Source organism: Mauremys reevesii, linkage group 2, assembly GCF_016161935.1.
Source record: "Mauremys reevesii isolate NIE-2019 linkage group 2, ASM1616193v1, whole genome shotgun sequence".
Classification (NCBI taxonomy): Eukaryota; Metazoa; Chordata; order Testudines; family Geoemydidae; genus Mauremys; species Mauremys reevesii.
The window spans coordinates 41,357,573-41,372,101 of NC_052624.1; the positions used below are offsets into that span (position 1 = coordinate 41,357,573).

Below are 14,529 nucleotides of genomic sequence, written 5' to 3' on the forward strand. Positions count from 1 at the left end.
TCCCCAAATCTGAAATAGTTGTGGGTGAGGACAAAGTCACAAAGTTCAGCCACCAGGTTCCTAGAGTGTGCCACTACTGGGTCTCTTAAAGACACAGACCTCCCTTGTAAATTAAATGAATATATGGTTATAATTTAAACTATAAAATTTACTCTCTCTATAGATAGATATAAAAGTATGGTAATACCTAAATTAACAAACATACAATTCAACTAATAAGTCAGGATGGGATCAGAGGTCACCAGGAAAAAATGTTTTAAACTACATTAATTTAAACTGATATGAGATTGTCCACACAAAAAGTTGCATGTGTTTGCCACTTATTTGTGTGACAGACAGGTAATGGTTTGGAGTAAAATATGTGGATTTTTTAAAAAAGAGTTGTTTCCCTTCCAAGACAAGATGGAGAGAGGCTGTGGCATGGATGACTCTGTGTTATATAGGCTGACAGTGAACTAATATGCTACCATGGCAAAAATGTGAAATGTTTTTCCTCACTATGTTCTTGTAGAATGACCTGGAAAGTCTGAGTTAGCTCATTTGTTATATGTAATTGTATTTTGAATATAAATAAATTAGGCTGCAAAATTGTGCTGGAGGTTAGCTAGTAGTTCTTACAAAATTATTTTGTTTTTTTTCCAGATTTAATAGTAGGTGCATTTGGAGCTGGGAAAGTAGCTGTTTATAGGTATGTGGTAAATTTTATGGAAGTTTTGTTTTACAGCTCAAGCAGGAGATCCGCAAGCAATCTTATTTCACATTTCTGTGTTCAGGGCCACCCAGAGGATTCAGGGGGCCTGGGGTCTTCGGTGGCGGAGGGCCCCCGCTTCGGCGGTAATTCGGCGGTGGGGGGGGTCCTTCCGCTCTGGGACCCACCGCCGAAGTGCCCCGAAGACCTGCGGCAGAGGCCCCCCACCGCCGAATTACCGCCGAAGCGGGACCCGCCACCAAAGTGCCGAGTCTTCGGCGGTAATTCGGCGGCGGGGGGTTGGGCAGAAGGACCCCCTGCCACTGAAGACCCGGAGTGAAAGAAGCTGAGGGGGCCCGGGCCCCGCAAGAGTTTTCCAGGGCCCCCGGAGTGAGTGAAGGACCCCGCTCCAGGGGCCCTGAAAAACTCTCATGGGGGCCCCTGCAGGGCCTGGGGCAAATTGCCCCACTTGCCCTCCCCCCCCCGGGCAGCCCTGTCTGTGTTACTTTGTACTGTATGTAAATAAATGATAGATTATAGTGTATTCTTAGCAGCAAATGCCATAGTACTATAAGTCCCTCTTCAACATGCTTATCATTCTCAGAAAAATTCTCCATTTTGGTTGAAAGTGCCTGTCTCAGTCTCAGTCCACAAACAAGTGCTTTGATCAAATCCTTCTACCAACTTTAAATTAGGCAAGGCAAGAAAAATGACACTGTTCCCATTTAAAAATTGTAACAATGCTTTTTTGAATGGAGCTGAGTCCCAAATAATTGAAAATTAAAGCTTTAAATGTTGCAGGTAAAGAGTCCTTAATGAGGGAGAATTAAAAAAGCCATGTGACTGAAGAGATACTTCCTACCATGGCCTAATGGCACCTACTAATAATTTTAGATTTTCATGTAGCCTTGTCCGCTTAGTGACACTGGGGTGTGAACTACCTGACTATGACAAGCACAAGGACTGCTACTTTCAGACTGCTGGCAAGACCATTTCTATAAGGGAAAATGTATTGTTTTAATGAAACATATAACAAAATAGCTCCCTCTTTATAAACTTGCCTAAAAATTCAAAGTCAGGAGTAAAATCACAGTGGCTAATGAATTACAGATCCCATAATTTTAGTCTCCAATGTTTTTGCTGCCTACTATAGTTTTCTGCAAATCCAAGCTTTTATTTAAAATAAATTACAGCTCTCAGAAACTTAAGACAAAATCTGCTGCTGTTCTGTTAATCGAGCGGTACAGAAAACTGTGCCCATCCAAACACTGAGCCGTCCTAAGCATAAATAGTGCAACAGTTCTGCCAAACTGCCTGGCTCCTTGTAGCCTTCTGTTTTTCCCAACCCTACACACCTGCTATGACAGGGCATGATCTTACCCTAAGGTTACAAATGTCTGGACATGCAAAAGTTAAGAAATGAAAGGGTAACAAAACTCACATCGGTAGCATTAGGTCAGTTTCCACATTACAGCAATAAGTACACTGGACTGATGGTCCATTTCCCGGAACCTCATGGAACCTTGTGTATAAAGTATTACCATGATGATCTGGTCTTGTTTTGCAACCACTGTGCAGTGGAATAAATGACTGCACAAGATGCAGGGTACTGGAGAATCAGAATTGGTATGTATAGATCTACATTTCATTTTGCAACCCAAAAGGGGATTTGTGCCATTTGGCAAGTTAATATTATGAGCACCTCATTTTTCCATTTCCTGACTCTTTTGTTTTAATGTGAAATTGATATTGTTGGACAAACATAGCTATTTACATTTAATAATACAAACTGAAGCTTGTTTGAGAAATTGTTTTCCCTGCTGTACAAAAATGCAAGAAATCCTTTCATTTTTGAGGCCCCAACTGATGTTACAATGAAAAAATATCACTACAACACCAATTGTAGATTAAAACTTTAAGGGTAGTGATTTATTTTTATCAGACTCCTGTAAGTTAATGTATAATAAAATCATACTCTGTGAACATGTAATTTAGAACTTTCTCTGTTTCCAACCCTGTTATGAACTACTTTAAATTATCGGGTAGTTAATTAATCACCAGCCGTTACTCACGGATGCACCCTGTACATTTGTCATCACAGCAGCCATATATATCCATCTTCAGCTGCTTCTTCTGTTAACATTATCCCTGGCTTCCAAAGTCAAATGGCTCAAGATCTGTCAGGTTGCAGCCTATGGCTGATTTAAGATATTTCCTAAGAACTTCTGTTTTAGTCAAATCACATCCCCTTTTCAGAGAGAATCACACACAATTACAAAGACAGCAAATCTGAAGATGTCCTTTTTTTGAATCATGGCAGAAAGTTGTAAAACAGCTACTAAAAGGGTGCTGTCAGCTGTACAAATGTGTAGCCTAGTCCAGGTTTCAGAGCCTTCAGGGCAGAATTTGACCCGGTGTGAGCATTTTGACATAGCTGGAGGGGGGGACAGTGCTTGCTTAATGGATCTTGTTGTACATATCTGTCCTTTGCACAATTATGCATCTGTGTCTATGTCTACTGTAAATTCAAGTTCCTGTTTTAGTGATTTGTCCTGGTAGCTTGTAATATTTGTTAAGAATGATCAAAATGACCAAATCTCTGCAAAAAGAGCGGTTACGCTTTCTGCCAAAGAGAATCTTCATTTCTTCAGGAAAGTGAACAGCAACAACAAAATTCCCATCCACCTGAGGCACCATATTTAGAGCTGCCTTTAAGATAATTGTATTATTAAAAGGTTAAATGTTCCATCTGCAGTCATGGACCTCTCTTAATTTGCATAGTGTCTTATTCCTGCTGCATGTGTTGACCTTTGTTTCTCTCCCCGACATGTAGAGCAAGGCCTGTTGTGACAGTGGATGCTCAGCTCATGCTGCACCCAATGATTGTAAATCCAGACAATAAAACTTGTCAGATTCCTGGGTCTATGATTATGGTGGCCTGGTAAGTCAGTGATAAGACAAGAAATCTTTTTCTTCTTGTTCCACACATCTTTTTAGTGTTTGTGCAGGTGCTCGGATGCTGCAGTAATAAGTGCAGCATTAGAACCCAATCAACATAGAGAAGAATCAAATTATTTTCCTTGCTTCATAAACATTTGAAATGTAGTAGCCAAGAGCCCAATCATGTGAGGTGCTGAGCACCATCATATCCCATGGCAGTAGAGGATGCTCAGCATCTCATGGGATCATGCTCTAAATTCAAATGCAGTGTCTGAGAGGGTGGAACATAGACCAGATTGGATGGAAAAGATCCTATTACAAAAATGAACCCTATTACAAAAGTGAACCCATTTCCCTGTGTGGTAAGGATGCAGTTGTCTATTGAGGGTGTATAAGATATCCCTGGTACTCTATTCACTTAATGTGCTGCCATTTTGGTTCACCTCATATTTTGTATGAGGAAGCAGAATGCTCATCCACTTGAGGAAGGGACGGAATGCCTTGTTTTGCACTCCTATAACCTGTTCCATAGGAAGTTGTATCCAGCTCTTCCTGGCCAGTTGGAGTCTTGCTTTCACGCAGTCTTCAAGGTAGCACAGTGTAGTAAAAGGAAATGAAACAGAAGAAAGAGCGGAAGCTCACAAAAAAGGCTTATTTATTCAACCCAAACGGTGAATACTTAAAAGACTGGCATTATTCCATGTTAGCATTTTAGAAACATTCGCCACCAATGTGGGAGATGTATTCTTCCTTCATTGTTCACATGTGTCATGTTCTTCATTTATACATCATAAGGTGAATAATACCCCAAACACAAAGAAACATGGCACACTTTTGTTATAAACATTGAGCTATAGAATATATATTCTTTTCAAAAATAGATTTTTGGAAAGGTTCACCATTTATTAATATATGTTTCTTCATTGTCTTAAGAGCAGTAAGATAAAGTAACCTCCTACGAGCAGATGGAGACAGACAACTAGAGCTGGTTGGAAATTTTCCGCCAGAACATTCTTCTGTCAGAAATTCCTGATTTGCTGAACGTAAAAAAATTTGAAGAAATGCTGCCTTTCATAAAAGTTCATTTAGAAAGAAAATTTGCTAAAAGGCGTTTTAAAAAGTGTTGACCTTTTCGGAATGTAACATTTCAATTTGCCATTTTGAAATTATATATAATAACAAAATTGGAATAATACATTTCAACTAGCCAAAATTATTTATTTATGTATTTATTCATTTTTTAATTTCTGTCTGTGAGAAATTTCTAATTTTTTTGTTTTCATTCTGGAACAGAGGAAATTTTGAAACTGTGAAACTCCCCCAAAATAAAAATCTAGTTCCTGCACAGCTCTTTGGGAAATGTTAAAATATTTCTGTCATGGGTCACATTCCAAATGCAATATATTATTGGGAGAAGAGAATGTACTATGTGGATAAAGTTATTCCTTTAATACTTATTCTTTGTACTGGAATAATCTGAAAGGTGTTTTTGGTTTATATCTACAAGAGTTTTACACATAATTCAAATGTCTTAGTAGAAGGATGATTACATTTCTGGCTATTATATTATAATCTACAGTTCCCTAAAGGTTCAGCTCCTACTATACAAAGTAAATTAATTCAGTCTCCCAAAATGATTGAAGAGCAGCTGTTGATTTTCCATGCTGTAATTTTTCTCTCTGGTTGATATAACCTTGTATTGTACATATGAAAACAATTAGTAGAGAAACTCCAACAGGCAAATAATTCCTCCATCCCATGGGATAGATTTCTATATCTCTTAGCCAGCTGTGCAACTTGTGTGAAATGCCTGTTGACTGACATTTCAAAATTAGAAGAATGAAAGGAAACCATCCTACCAGAAAAGTTTCAGGAAGTCTAAGAAGATTTGGATTACTGTATGCTTTCCAGTATTAGGAAAATATTGTTTTAGCCATCATCTAAGATTATAAAACTAAAGCATAGGGCAAAATGCCATAAGCACATACAATTTCTTTTTTTACTCCTATGTAAAATTCTTTGGGCTTTATCCTGATCTTGTAGACTTATGCATGTACAATTTTACTAGCATGGTATCTGTGTTACTTAGTTAGAAGGGCATCTACTAAAGCTGAGGAAAATATTCCTAACAAAATTCTCTTCGTTCAAAAATTGAGTTAAGAAAATCATCACAAATTTGCTGCAACTTTCTGAAATTCAAAATTATTCAACCACTGTCCCATGGAAGCTTTTCACTATCTAGATGTTTGTGAAAAATCAAAAAGACAGTTCCTGTAATTAAAAAAAATCACACTTTTGAATATTTGAAAGGCTGTTGGAATAGTAGTCCCCAAACTATATAGTACATTGAACACAAGACTGGGAGCCAGGGAGACCTGTGTTCTGTTCTTACCTCTGCCTCTTCTATTGCACTTATCACCATAGGTGCAGAAACTAGGAGTGCGGGGAGTGCTGCAGCACTCCTGGGTTCTGCTACCACCCCACATGCCCGGGGTCCTAGCTGCCACCCTGTGTGCTCAGGGTCCCAGCTGTCACCCCATGCCCGGGGCTTTGCTCCCGGCCTCAGCTCTGGGAGGGTAGGACAGGGGAAAGGGGGCTGGATTTTAGCACCCCCACTATTAAAAATATTCCAGTGCCACTGCTTATCACAATGATATCTGAGCACCTATTGGCCTGACTGCTCTTTTACACTTTAATCACACTTTACAAATGGTATTTAGTTAGGCCTCACGTTTATATGAGGTAGGCAAATAGTACTATTCCCATTTTAGCGATGAGGGAACAGATGTTAACTGACCTGCCTAAGGCTTTACAACCAAAAGGTATCAAAATCAGGGTTAGAACTCATGGCCTACATTTGTGACTTTTAATTTGAATATCTCCATTTCTGGGGGACTAATCTGACGCATTTTGGAGATTCTAATTTTCAGAAGTGCTGACTGTCCACTCTCTGTAAATCTATCAAACTAATCAAGCATTTTATCGTTTCTAGGCCTCCAATTCCTACTCTGTAAAATGGGGTGATGTTCTTTCTCAAAGAAAAAATTGCAACTTTATAATTAAAATTTATCATCTAATCCACTGTTGAAACGGTTTATTGAAAATTTTCAGTAAACTGGATTTTCAGTAAATGAAAAATGTCTATAAAACTTTTAATAAAAATAAATAAATAATAGAGACAATTTTTTGAGGAAAAAAACAAAGAGTGGGTCAGTTTTGAACCTTGCAAAATGTAAACAACTCTGACATTTTTCAAGGGAGTTGTTTTCGGGTAGAGAGAGTTAATAATCTTTGATCATTTCTAGTGCTAAGTACTTGCTACTCCCATCAGTTCAAATGATATGATCAGTATCCCAGAAAATATGGATTTAGGCATTTGAAAACTTTGGTTGGAGTGACTTGAATGCAGAGTTCTGTGGATTAGGCATGGGGTAACTATTTTTACCATGGCAACCTGAAAGTATACTAAATACTGGAGCTTCTAAAGGCAACCTAAAATGACGAATCTGAGGAGTTACATTTTCCACACAGAAATTGCTGACTGTTATGTGTTTGAGTGAATGGTTCACCAAAATAGAGGGGTATCTGCCTCTTCTGCTCAGCTGTAGATGGATTCATATGTGGCAAGGCAAGGATTCATATGTGAACAGAATAGGAGTATATAGTTATCAAATCTTTAACCACGTTTCCCTTGTGTTGAATGAATTATCAATAATAGTAAATAAGTAGTATTAGGAACTGACAATCATTTCTGTTTATCGTATTGATATGTCCCCAATCAAATTCTTCATGCACTACATAGCTCCACATCGACAAACCAAAATTAATTTTTTCTATTACAAACTTCAGTTCAGGAGAGATGGATGAAAATTGGAATTTCCCTTCCAGGGAAAGGTCTGATATTTCAAGACAAAAAAAATGTTCCAGACTGGGGAAAAAACCCGCAATTTCAAAAATTTCCATAAAACAGAAATTCCAAAAAAGTTCAAGTCAGGACCACTGAGTCATTTTGTTCTGACATTTATATGATCTATACCTCATAATTATGATCTAGTCCATGCATTTTACTTCGGCTAAGATACTAAGAATAGAAGAGTTTAGAATGATACTGAAACACTAATTAAAGGTTAGGAACATTTTGTAGATTAATCAAAGACCCTATTCTGTTGTCATAAACACAGCAAATTATAATGCATTTCATATGACAGATCAGTTGCTCAGCTCTTACGTAAAAGCCAAGGCTCATTCTTCCCTTCCATAGAAAACAGAGCCAAGAGGGAAACGTTTATATGAAAGACTTGAACTTTTGCTGTTCTGCCAGTACACTGCATCCTCCCCTGTGAGAGGCAAGCCTGGCAAGACTATGATGTAGGCACAGGTTTAGTACTCCAACACCCATATTGAGCAGAGAAGATGTAGTTTTATCAAAATCAACATGTTTGGTAGCAACTTTATTGTTTTATTTTAAGAATTTTGATTCATTTTGTTTTGTTTTTAGAGTCTTACAATATTAAATGTAATATATTACAATATATGTAATATATACATATATTTAAGTGAATATTTAATAGACTATAAAAGTCCACATGAATCTAAATGATAGTTAAAACATTTTTATACTATCACAATGGAACAAGAAAGTCAAACTATTTCTTTTTACCTTTTCCCAAGGAAAATTTTGTCAAAATTGACACATTCCTACAAAACATGTCTATTTCAATTAAATTCCATCTCTCAGCAGAAAATTATTCTGTCAAAAAAATTTCTACAGTCCAGTCTTTCCACACTGTGGAATGTGTAACCTACATCACTCCTTGTTTTTGACAGACCAAGCTTTGAGTCTCCAGGCTTCATAAGGTGGTGATTTGTGACTTTATACATCTCTCCTAGGGGATAGATAACGGCTAGGCATTAATTGAATCACAAGGCAAAACCAATGTATTTTAAATAATATTTACAGATATTCACAGTCAAATATTCAGCTGGCACAAAAGACATGAGTAACTATATATATAAAGATTCACTAGCTTTTGTTTGCTCCTAAATTCAAGGCAGAAAACTTATAATAAGATAATTAGAGATGCAACTGCATGTATCATATCTCGTGATCACTTTTTAAATTTCTGTAATATTTAGTTGTGTTAGAATTAAAATACACTGGTGTGGGTTTTTTACATCAGGTTGAAGGGTATAGATTTATTTCAAGCAAACTGTTCTGTTGTCTTAAGGTTTAGAGGAAAAATCTTGTTGTTTGTTCAGTCATAGGCTTCATTTTGTAGCCACCAGTGTAGCTCTCATGGTGGTAGCAATGATAGACACTATAGGGCAGACAAGACTCTGGTGTTCTTACCTCCATGTCATCCAAAACTGATGATACAGACAAGGCCATACAGTCAAAGGACAAAGATGCCATTTCCCAGTTGTTTCTTATCTACAGCAGTTCTCTTCCTTTAATTGTTCAAAATTGTCCTACTTGTTGAGTAATCACCATATCAACTTGCATTTGTTAGAAGTTTGAAAGTTGAACTCATTCTATTTTTCCACAGAGCTATAAATCAACTTTCCAGATCTCAGAAACCCTTCTGACTCCAGTCTTGCTTAACTGATCTAACTCTCTTGGCCTTACTTATTATAAAATCTATTATTTTTAGCTTTTCCCATTTCTTACAAGCATAGAGGGCCGCATAATACAAACAAGCCCATTTAAACATCACAAGATCTCCCTTAAACATGATGCTACTTTCAAAAGAGTTAATTTACCAATCTCATGATGTTTATGACTAAACTGTGTGATCTCTTTAGAAATGTTTCTGCACTAAATATTCCCCATGTCAAATTTTGTGCAATTTATGATTTCACAGCTGTGACTGTGCTGCGCACCAGAATGGCATAAGGGACACAAGTTGGATCATCCTGTTTCTAAAGCACAGCTCACTAGCACTTGAGCTAAAGGAGCTCACATTAGCTGTGCTAGCATTTCAAGGGCCTATGATGTGCAGTTCCAATTCCATCCAGAAGTGGGCAGTTGTACATATACACAGTACCCAGTTCTTCACACTATTATGCAAAATAAATATTAATATAGTTTAAATTAATGATCCAAAATATCACTTGGATTTGACAAGATACTAAAAGACAAATCCTCCGCCAGTGTAAAACCTCATAGCACCATTGAAATCAATGGAACTGTGAGGATTCCCATCAGCAGAGAATCTGATCCTAAGAGATGAGTTTTTCATTCTCTTGATTTTTACGCTGTGTAATTAAATATAGTAAACACCACTTAGAGTTTGTATTGCCAAACTCTGCTGTGTCGTCCATACCCTGTATACATACTGCTAAGTGCCCTTTCAGAAAGGTAGAGTGCCATTTTCATGTACACCCATATTAAAGTCTCTGCTCACATAGTGTGAAGGTGAGCACATGGACCCCAACTGCATTTGTAGGGGAGAAACAGAGGGGCTGTTCATAAGGCAAAGGCAGTTATGCTGCTGAATTTCTGGCTGTGTATCCACTAGATCTGGTCAAACATTTTCCTCCAAGTTTCATTGATTATAAATGACTTTTGGGAGCAAAATGATAATTTTCATGAAAAATGAACATCATTTGAAATTTTCTGATTTTTTTCAACAAAATTATTTTAAATGAAAAGTTTCACTTGGGGGGAATAGAGAGACCAGGGGGAAAAAGAAAACAAAACTGACAAAATTCTCATTTAGAATCATTTGAATTTGGTTTGTTTCATCAGAAACAGCTGCAAAAAATTTCAAACGAAACAGAAATTTTTCATTTTGTTTCAAAATTTTAATGGATAATAACTCCTGTTTTCAACCAACCCTAGTAGCCACATCTTCTGCCTACTGCATCAGTGGGGGCGGGGGGAAAGGATACAATCCACCTGACCGAGGGAGCAGGACCAAGGTGGAAGAGTTTGGGGGACAGACTCTAAACAAGGCATATTCTTTTCTCAGAGAGGCAGTATTTTACCCTATAAAACATATGAAGACTATTGCTGCTTAGGGTTGCCAGCCATCCGGTTTTCAACCAGAATACCCAGTCAAAAAGGGACCATGGCAGCTCCAGTCAGCACCGCTGACCGGGCCGTTAAAAGTCCGGTTGGCGGCACAGCAAGGCTAAGGCAGGGTCCCTGACTGCCCTGGCTCCGCGCAGCTCCTGGAAACAGCCAGCATGTCCCTGCAGCCCCTAGGCGCAGGAGAGATTAGGGAAGCTCCATGGGCTGCCCCCGCCCCAAGTGCTGACTCCGCCGCGCCCATTGGCCATGAACAGCAGCCAATGGGAGCTGTGGGGGTGATGCCTGCGGGCGCGGGTAGTGCACAGAGCCATCTGGCTGCCTCTGTGCCTAGGAAGTGGATGTGCCTAGGAGCTGGACATGCCGGGCACTTCAGGGAGCCGCAGAGAACCAGGGCAGTCAGGGAGCCTGCCTTAGCCCTGCTGCGCTGCCAACTGGAAGCTACCTGAGGTAAGTGCCACCTGGCTGGAGCCCGAACTCCCACATTCCAAACCCCTTGACCCCAGCCCAGAGCCCCCTCCTACAACCAAACCTCTCATCCTGGCCCCACTCCAGAGCCCACACTCCCAGCCAGAGCCCTCACCCCTCCTGTACCCCTGCCCCAGCCCAGTGAAAGTGAGTGAGGGTAGGGGACAGTAAGTGACAGAGGGAGGGGGGATGGAGTGGGTAGGGGAGGGGCCTCAGAGAAGGGGCGGGGCAAGGGTGTTTGGTTTTGTGCAATTAGAAAGTTGGCAACCCTACTGCTGCTTTAAAGAGAGTAACATCCTCTCCGCATGTTTCAAAGACAAGGCATCTGGGCCAGGAAGCCATGGGCAGTGAGGCAATGTTGCTGGTTATGTTATCTCAGCTGTGGGGAGCCCAGAAGTGGAGGGGATCTTTGCATTCAGTTAGAGACTCCTGGGGCCTCTTGAATATGCAGTAGATCTCTGCTCAGCAGGGGTGCTGGAGGACCCAAACACTGCCTACTCCATAGTCTTACTGGCCCTACTTCTCAGGAGGGAGGATGCAGTGGACTGACAGATCTGCAAAAGCTCTTCCATGTAAACATTCACCTCTTGGTCCTATTCTTCCTGGAAGGGAAGGATGAGCCTTGATTTTTATATAAGGGACAACTAACTGATCTCAGTCATACGAAGTGCATGAAGATCTGCTGCGTTTATGAAAGCAGAGTAGGCTCTTGGACTAAACTACAATGTTCCTAACCTATCTTTAACATCAGAGGGGTAGTAGCCGTGTTAGTCTTGATCTGTAAAAGCAGCAAAGAGTCCTGTGGCACCTTATAGACTAACAGACGTATTGGAGCATGAGTTTTTGTGGGTGCATGCATCCGATGAAGTGGGTATTCACCCACGAAAGCTCATGCTCCAATACGTCTGTTAGTCTATAAGGTGCCACAGGACTCTTTGCTGCTTTTATCTTGAACATATCACTGTAATTTCCAATTGTTCAAAATATATTAAAATTGTATTGTTTCAATAATTACTTTTTAATTCAAACTACAAACAGCATAATGATTCTGCATAATTTATGCTTTAAATATAATTACTAATAATCTTAATCAATTATATAATAAACTTAATCTAACTGAGAATTTTAAAAGAGCCTCGCCACCAGCCTCCCTCCACATCAGCTAGGTCAGCCTATCCAAGGTCAGGGGGAAGGTGAAGGGTTCTCGGTTCGTGCTTGCTGCTGGCAGAGTACATTGTGATGGGTTTATACCCAGCTCGCTGTCTGACACAGTAGCATAGCTACATCACCAGGAGCATTGAGAGGGCAGAGTCAAGATTCTGCATACTCCCTACAGCTCCCACCCACCTGAGGTGGGGGGGATAACCACTCCACAAAGTCTGATTCCCCTCTCGTGCAGTTACCTGTTGTGCAGATAGCTGCCACAGGGGTATAAGAGGGCCCTTTGTACCTCCTTACTTTCCTGCCTGGCTGCCCTAGCTGTGCCACAATTTGGCCTATAAAGGCTGATGACTAAATTCTTTGCAGATCAGTTTAACAAAGTATATGTTCTCCATTTAATGCCCACTCTCCCTGTCCCATATATTTAGAAATGGACAATTATTCATTCTCTAATTGGTAATTCTAGGAGAAATGTAAATAGGCCCAAATTTGCAGTTTTTCAGGGGAATTGGAATCAACACTTTTAATAGCTTCTGGTGCCTATGGTGAAGTCTTAATGGTATGAAGGAAATTGTTTGCCCTGAAGGAAGATGTTGAGTAAGGTCATGTGAGTTATATGAATCCCTGATGTGGCACATTTTTATTATACTTGTCAGAGGAAGCTGATACACAGTAACAATATGATTAGAGGTTATTTTAGAGGTAACATTACTAGTTTTGAGCTGACTACATGACTATGTTGGTACATACCATAACATTAGTGTAGTATTTAAAAGCAATGACCAGTTCAGAAATGTTTGGATTTTATCTAACTTCTTGTCATTGTCTGACGTGAAATGTGCCAATTTTATAGTTCCAATGCTGACCGGGCTCTGTGTAAACTGATTGTGATAGTCTCTAAGAATCACTAGTAACTAGGGAGATTTTCAAGTGTTAATATCCCACCCTGCAACCCTTACTCAAATGAGTATTCCCATGACTAACTATGGGACTACATATGGGAGTATGGGTTTGCAGAATTGGGACTTTAGTAAGTAGTGTCAAGTACTAGACATCAAGAGCATGTTACTAAAGATGGGTTTCCAGTGGTGTCTATTAGCAGGAAGTCAAGCCTTTCTAATAGCATTAACATTGTTATAATGGTTTGACAGATCATCAGTGGTTATTTGTGAAAGCTTTTGAATGTAATTTCATTAAACATTTATATTTTGTATTGTGTAATAAAACATCTCTTTGTAAAATGAAACCTTTCCACAACCAGTAATAAATTTTTATGGTTTCACCTTTACATATGTTGATTAGATAAAAATAATGGATTTATTAAGGAAAATATATGCACTAGAATTTGCTAAAATAAAGTGTTGTCAGTCTCTATAGTTAGAGAAGGTCTTCTCTTTTAATTTTTCAGTATAAGTCAGGATCAGTGACATGACATGTAGAGGAAAGAAAGTGGGCAGTTTTAAATATATAACTTAGGTGGCTATGTGTTGAAGTTTGTGCAGTATGATTATCTTTAATGACATGGATGTTGCTGGCCATTATTTGGAGAACAGCGTTTGCCATGAAAAACACACACCAGAAATAAAGCTATTAGCATACAGCTTCAATGCATTTATGTAATAAATAACAAACACTGAAAATTTAATTTCTCTGACCTTTTACTTTAGGGCTTGATCTGATAGGCAACTCCAGCAAAGTTTTAAATTGAAATGGAAAACTCTCTGGCCTGATCTCTCATTCCTTGTGCACTAAAAAAAGTTCTGTTTAAGTATTTGAGTGAATTCCTGGCCCCACTGAAGTACATGGGAGTTTTAGTCATTGATTTCAGTGGAATCAGGATTTTATCCTTTGGTGGTTTTGGTGCGCAAGGAATACAGGATTGTGAGCCGGGTACATGCACAGATACTTTTTTTAATTCCATCATAAGAAACTAAAAAAGGACTGTGTGTAGGCAGCCTGATACAGAGTTAGTGAGACAGATTGCAGAATTGGTTCAGGACAGTGAATGCTCTGTAACAACTTTTGAGATGGGGGAAAAGGCGGACTGAGAAATAATGGAATCAGTGACTCAGTACAAAGCTCTATCTGTTAATTATTTTTCTTTGTTGCTTTTTACAGTTTTACTGTAAGAGTCTGTGTAGCTTTTGAAGGTCAAAGTATTTCAGATAAGATAGGTAAGAAAGTTTTATATACCTATAAATTTATTTATGGCTCATTGATTTGAGTTGGATATTTTGACTGC

The 14,529-nt window shown here is 39.1% G+C and overlaps 1 protein-coding gene across 3 annotated transcripts in view; it reads left to right on the forward strand.

The window, feature by feature from the left end:
- The window catches only part of ITGA8 (integrin subunit alpha 8), a 174,951-nt gene that overhangs the window by 73,945 nt on the left and 86,477 nt on the right, over window positions 1-14,529 (forward strand). For all 3 annotated transcript variants that reach the window (XM_039522444.1, XM_039522445.1, XM_039522446.1), the window contains 3 exons: window positions 643-688; window positions 3,522-3,629; window positions 14,406-14,461. In XM_039522444.1, the coding sequence (XP_039378378.1) occupies window positions 643-688; window positions 3,522-3,629; window positions 14,406-14,461 (210 nt within the window). The remainder of the gene's footprint in view (window positions 1-642; window positions 689-3,521; window positions 3,630-14,405; window positions 14,462-14,529) is intronic.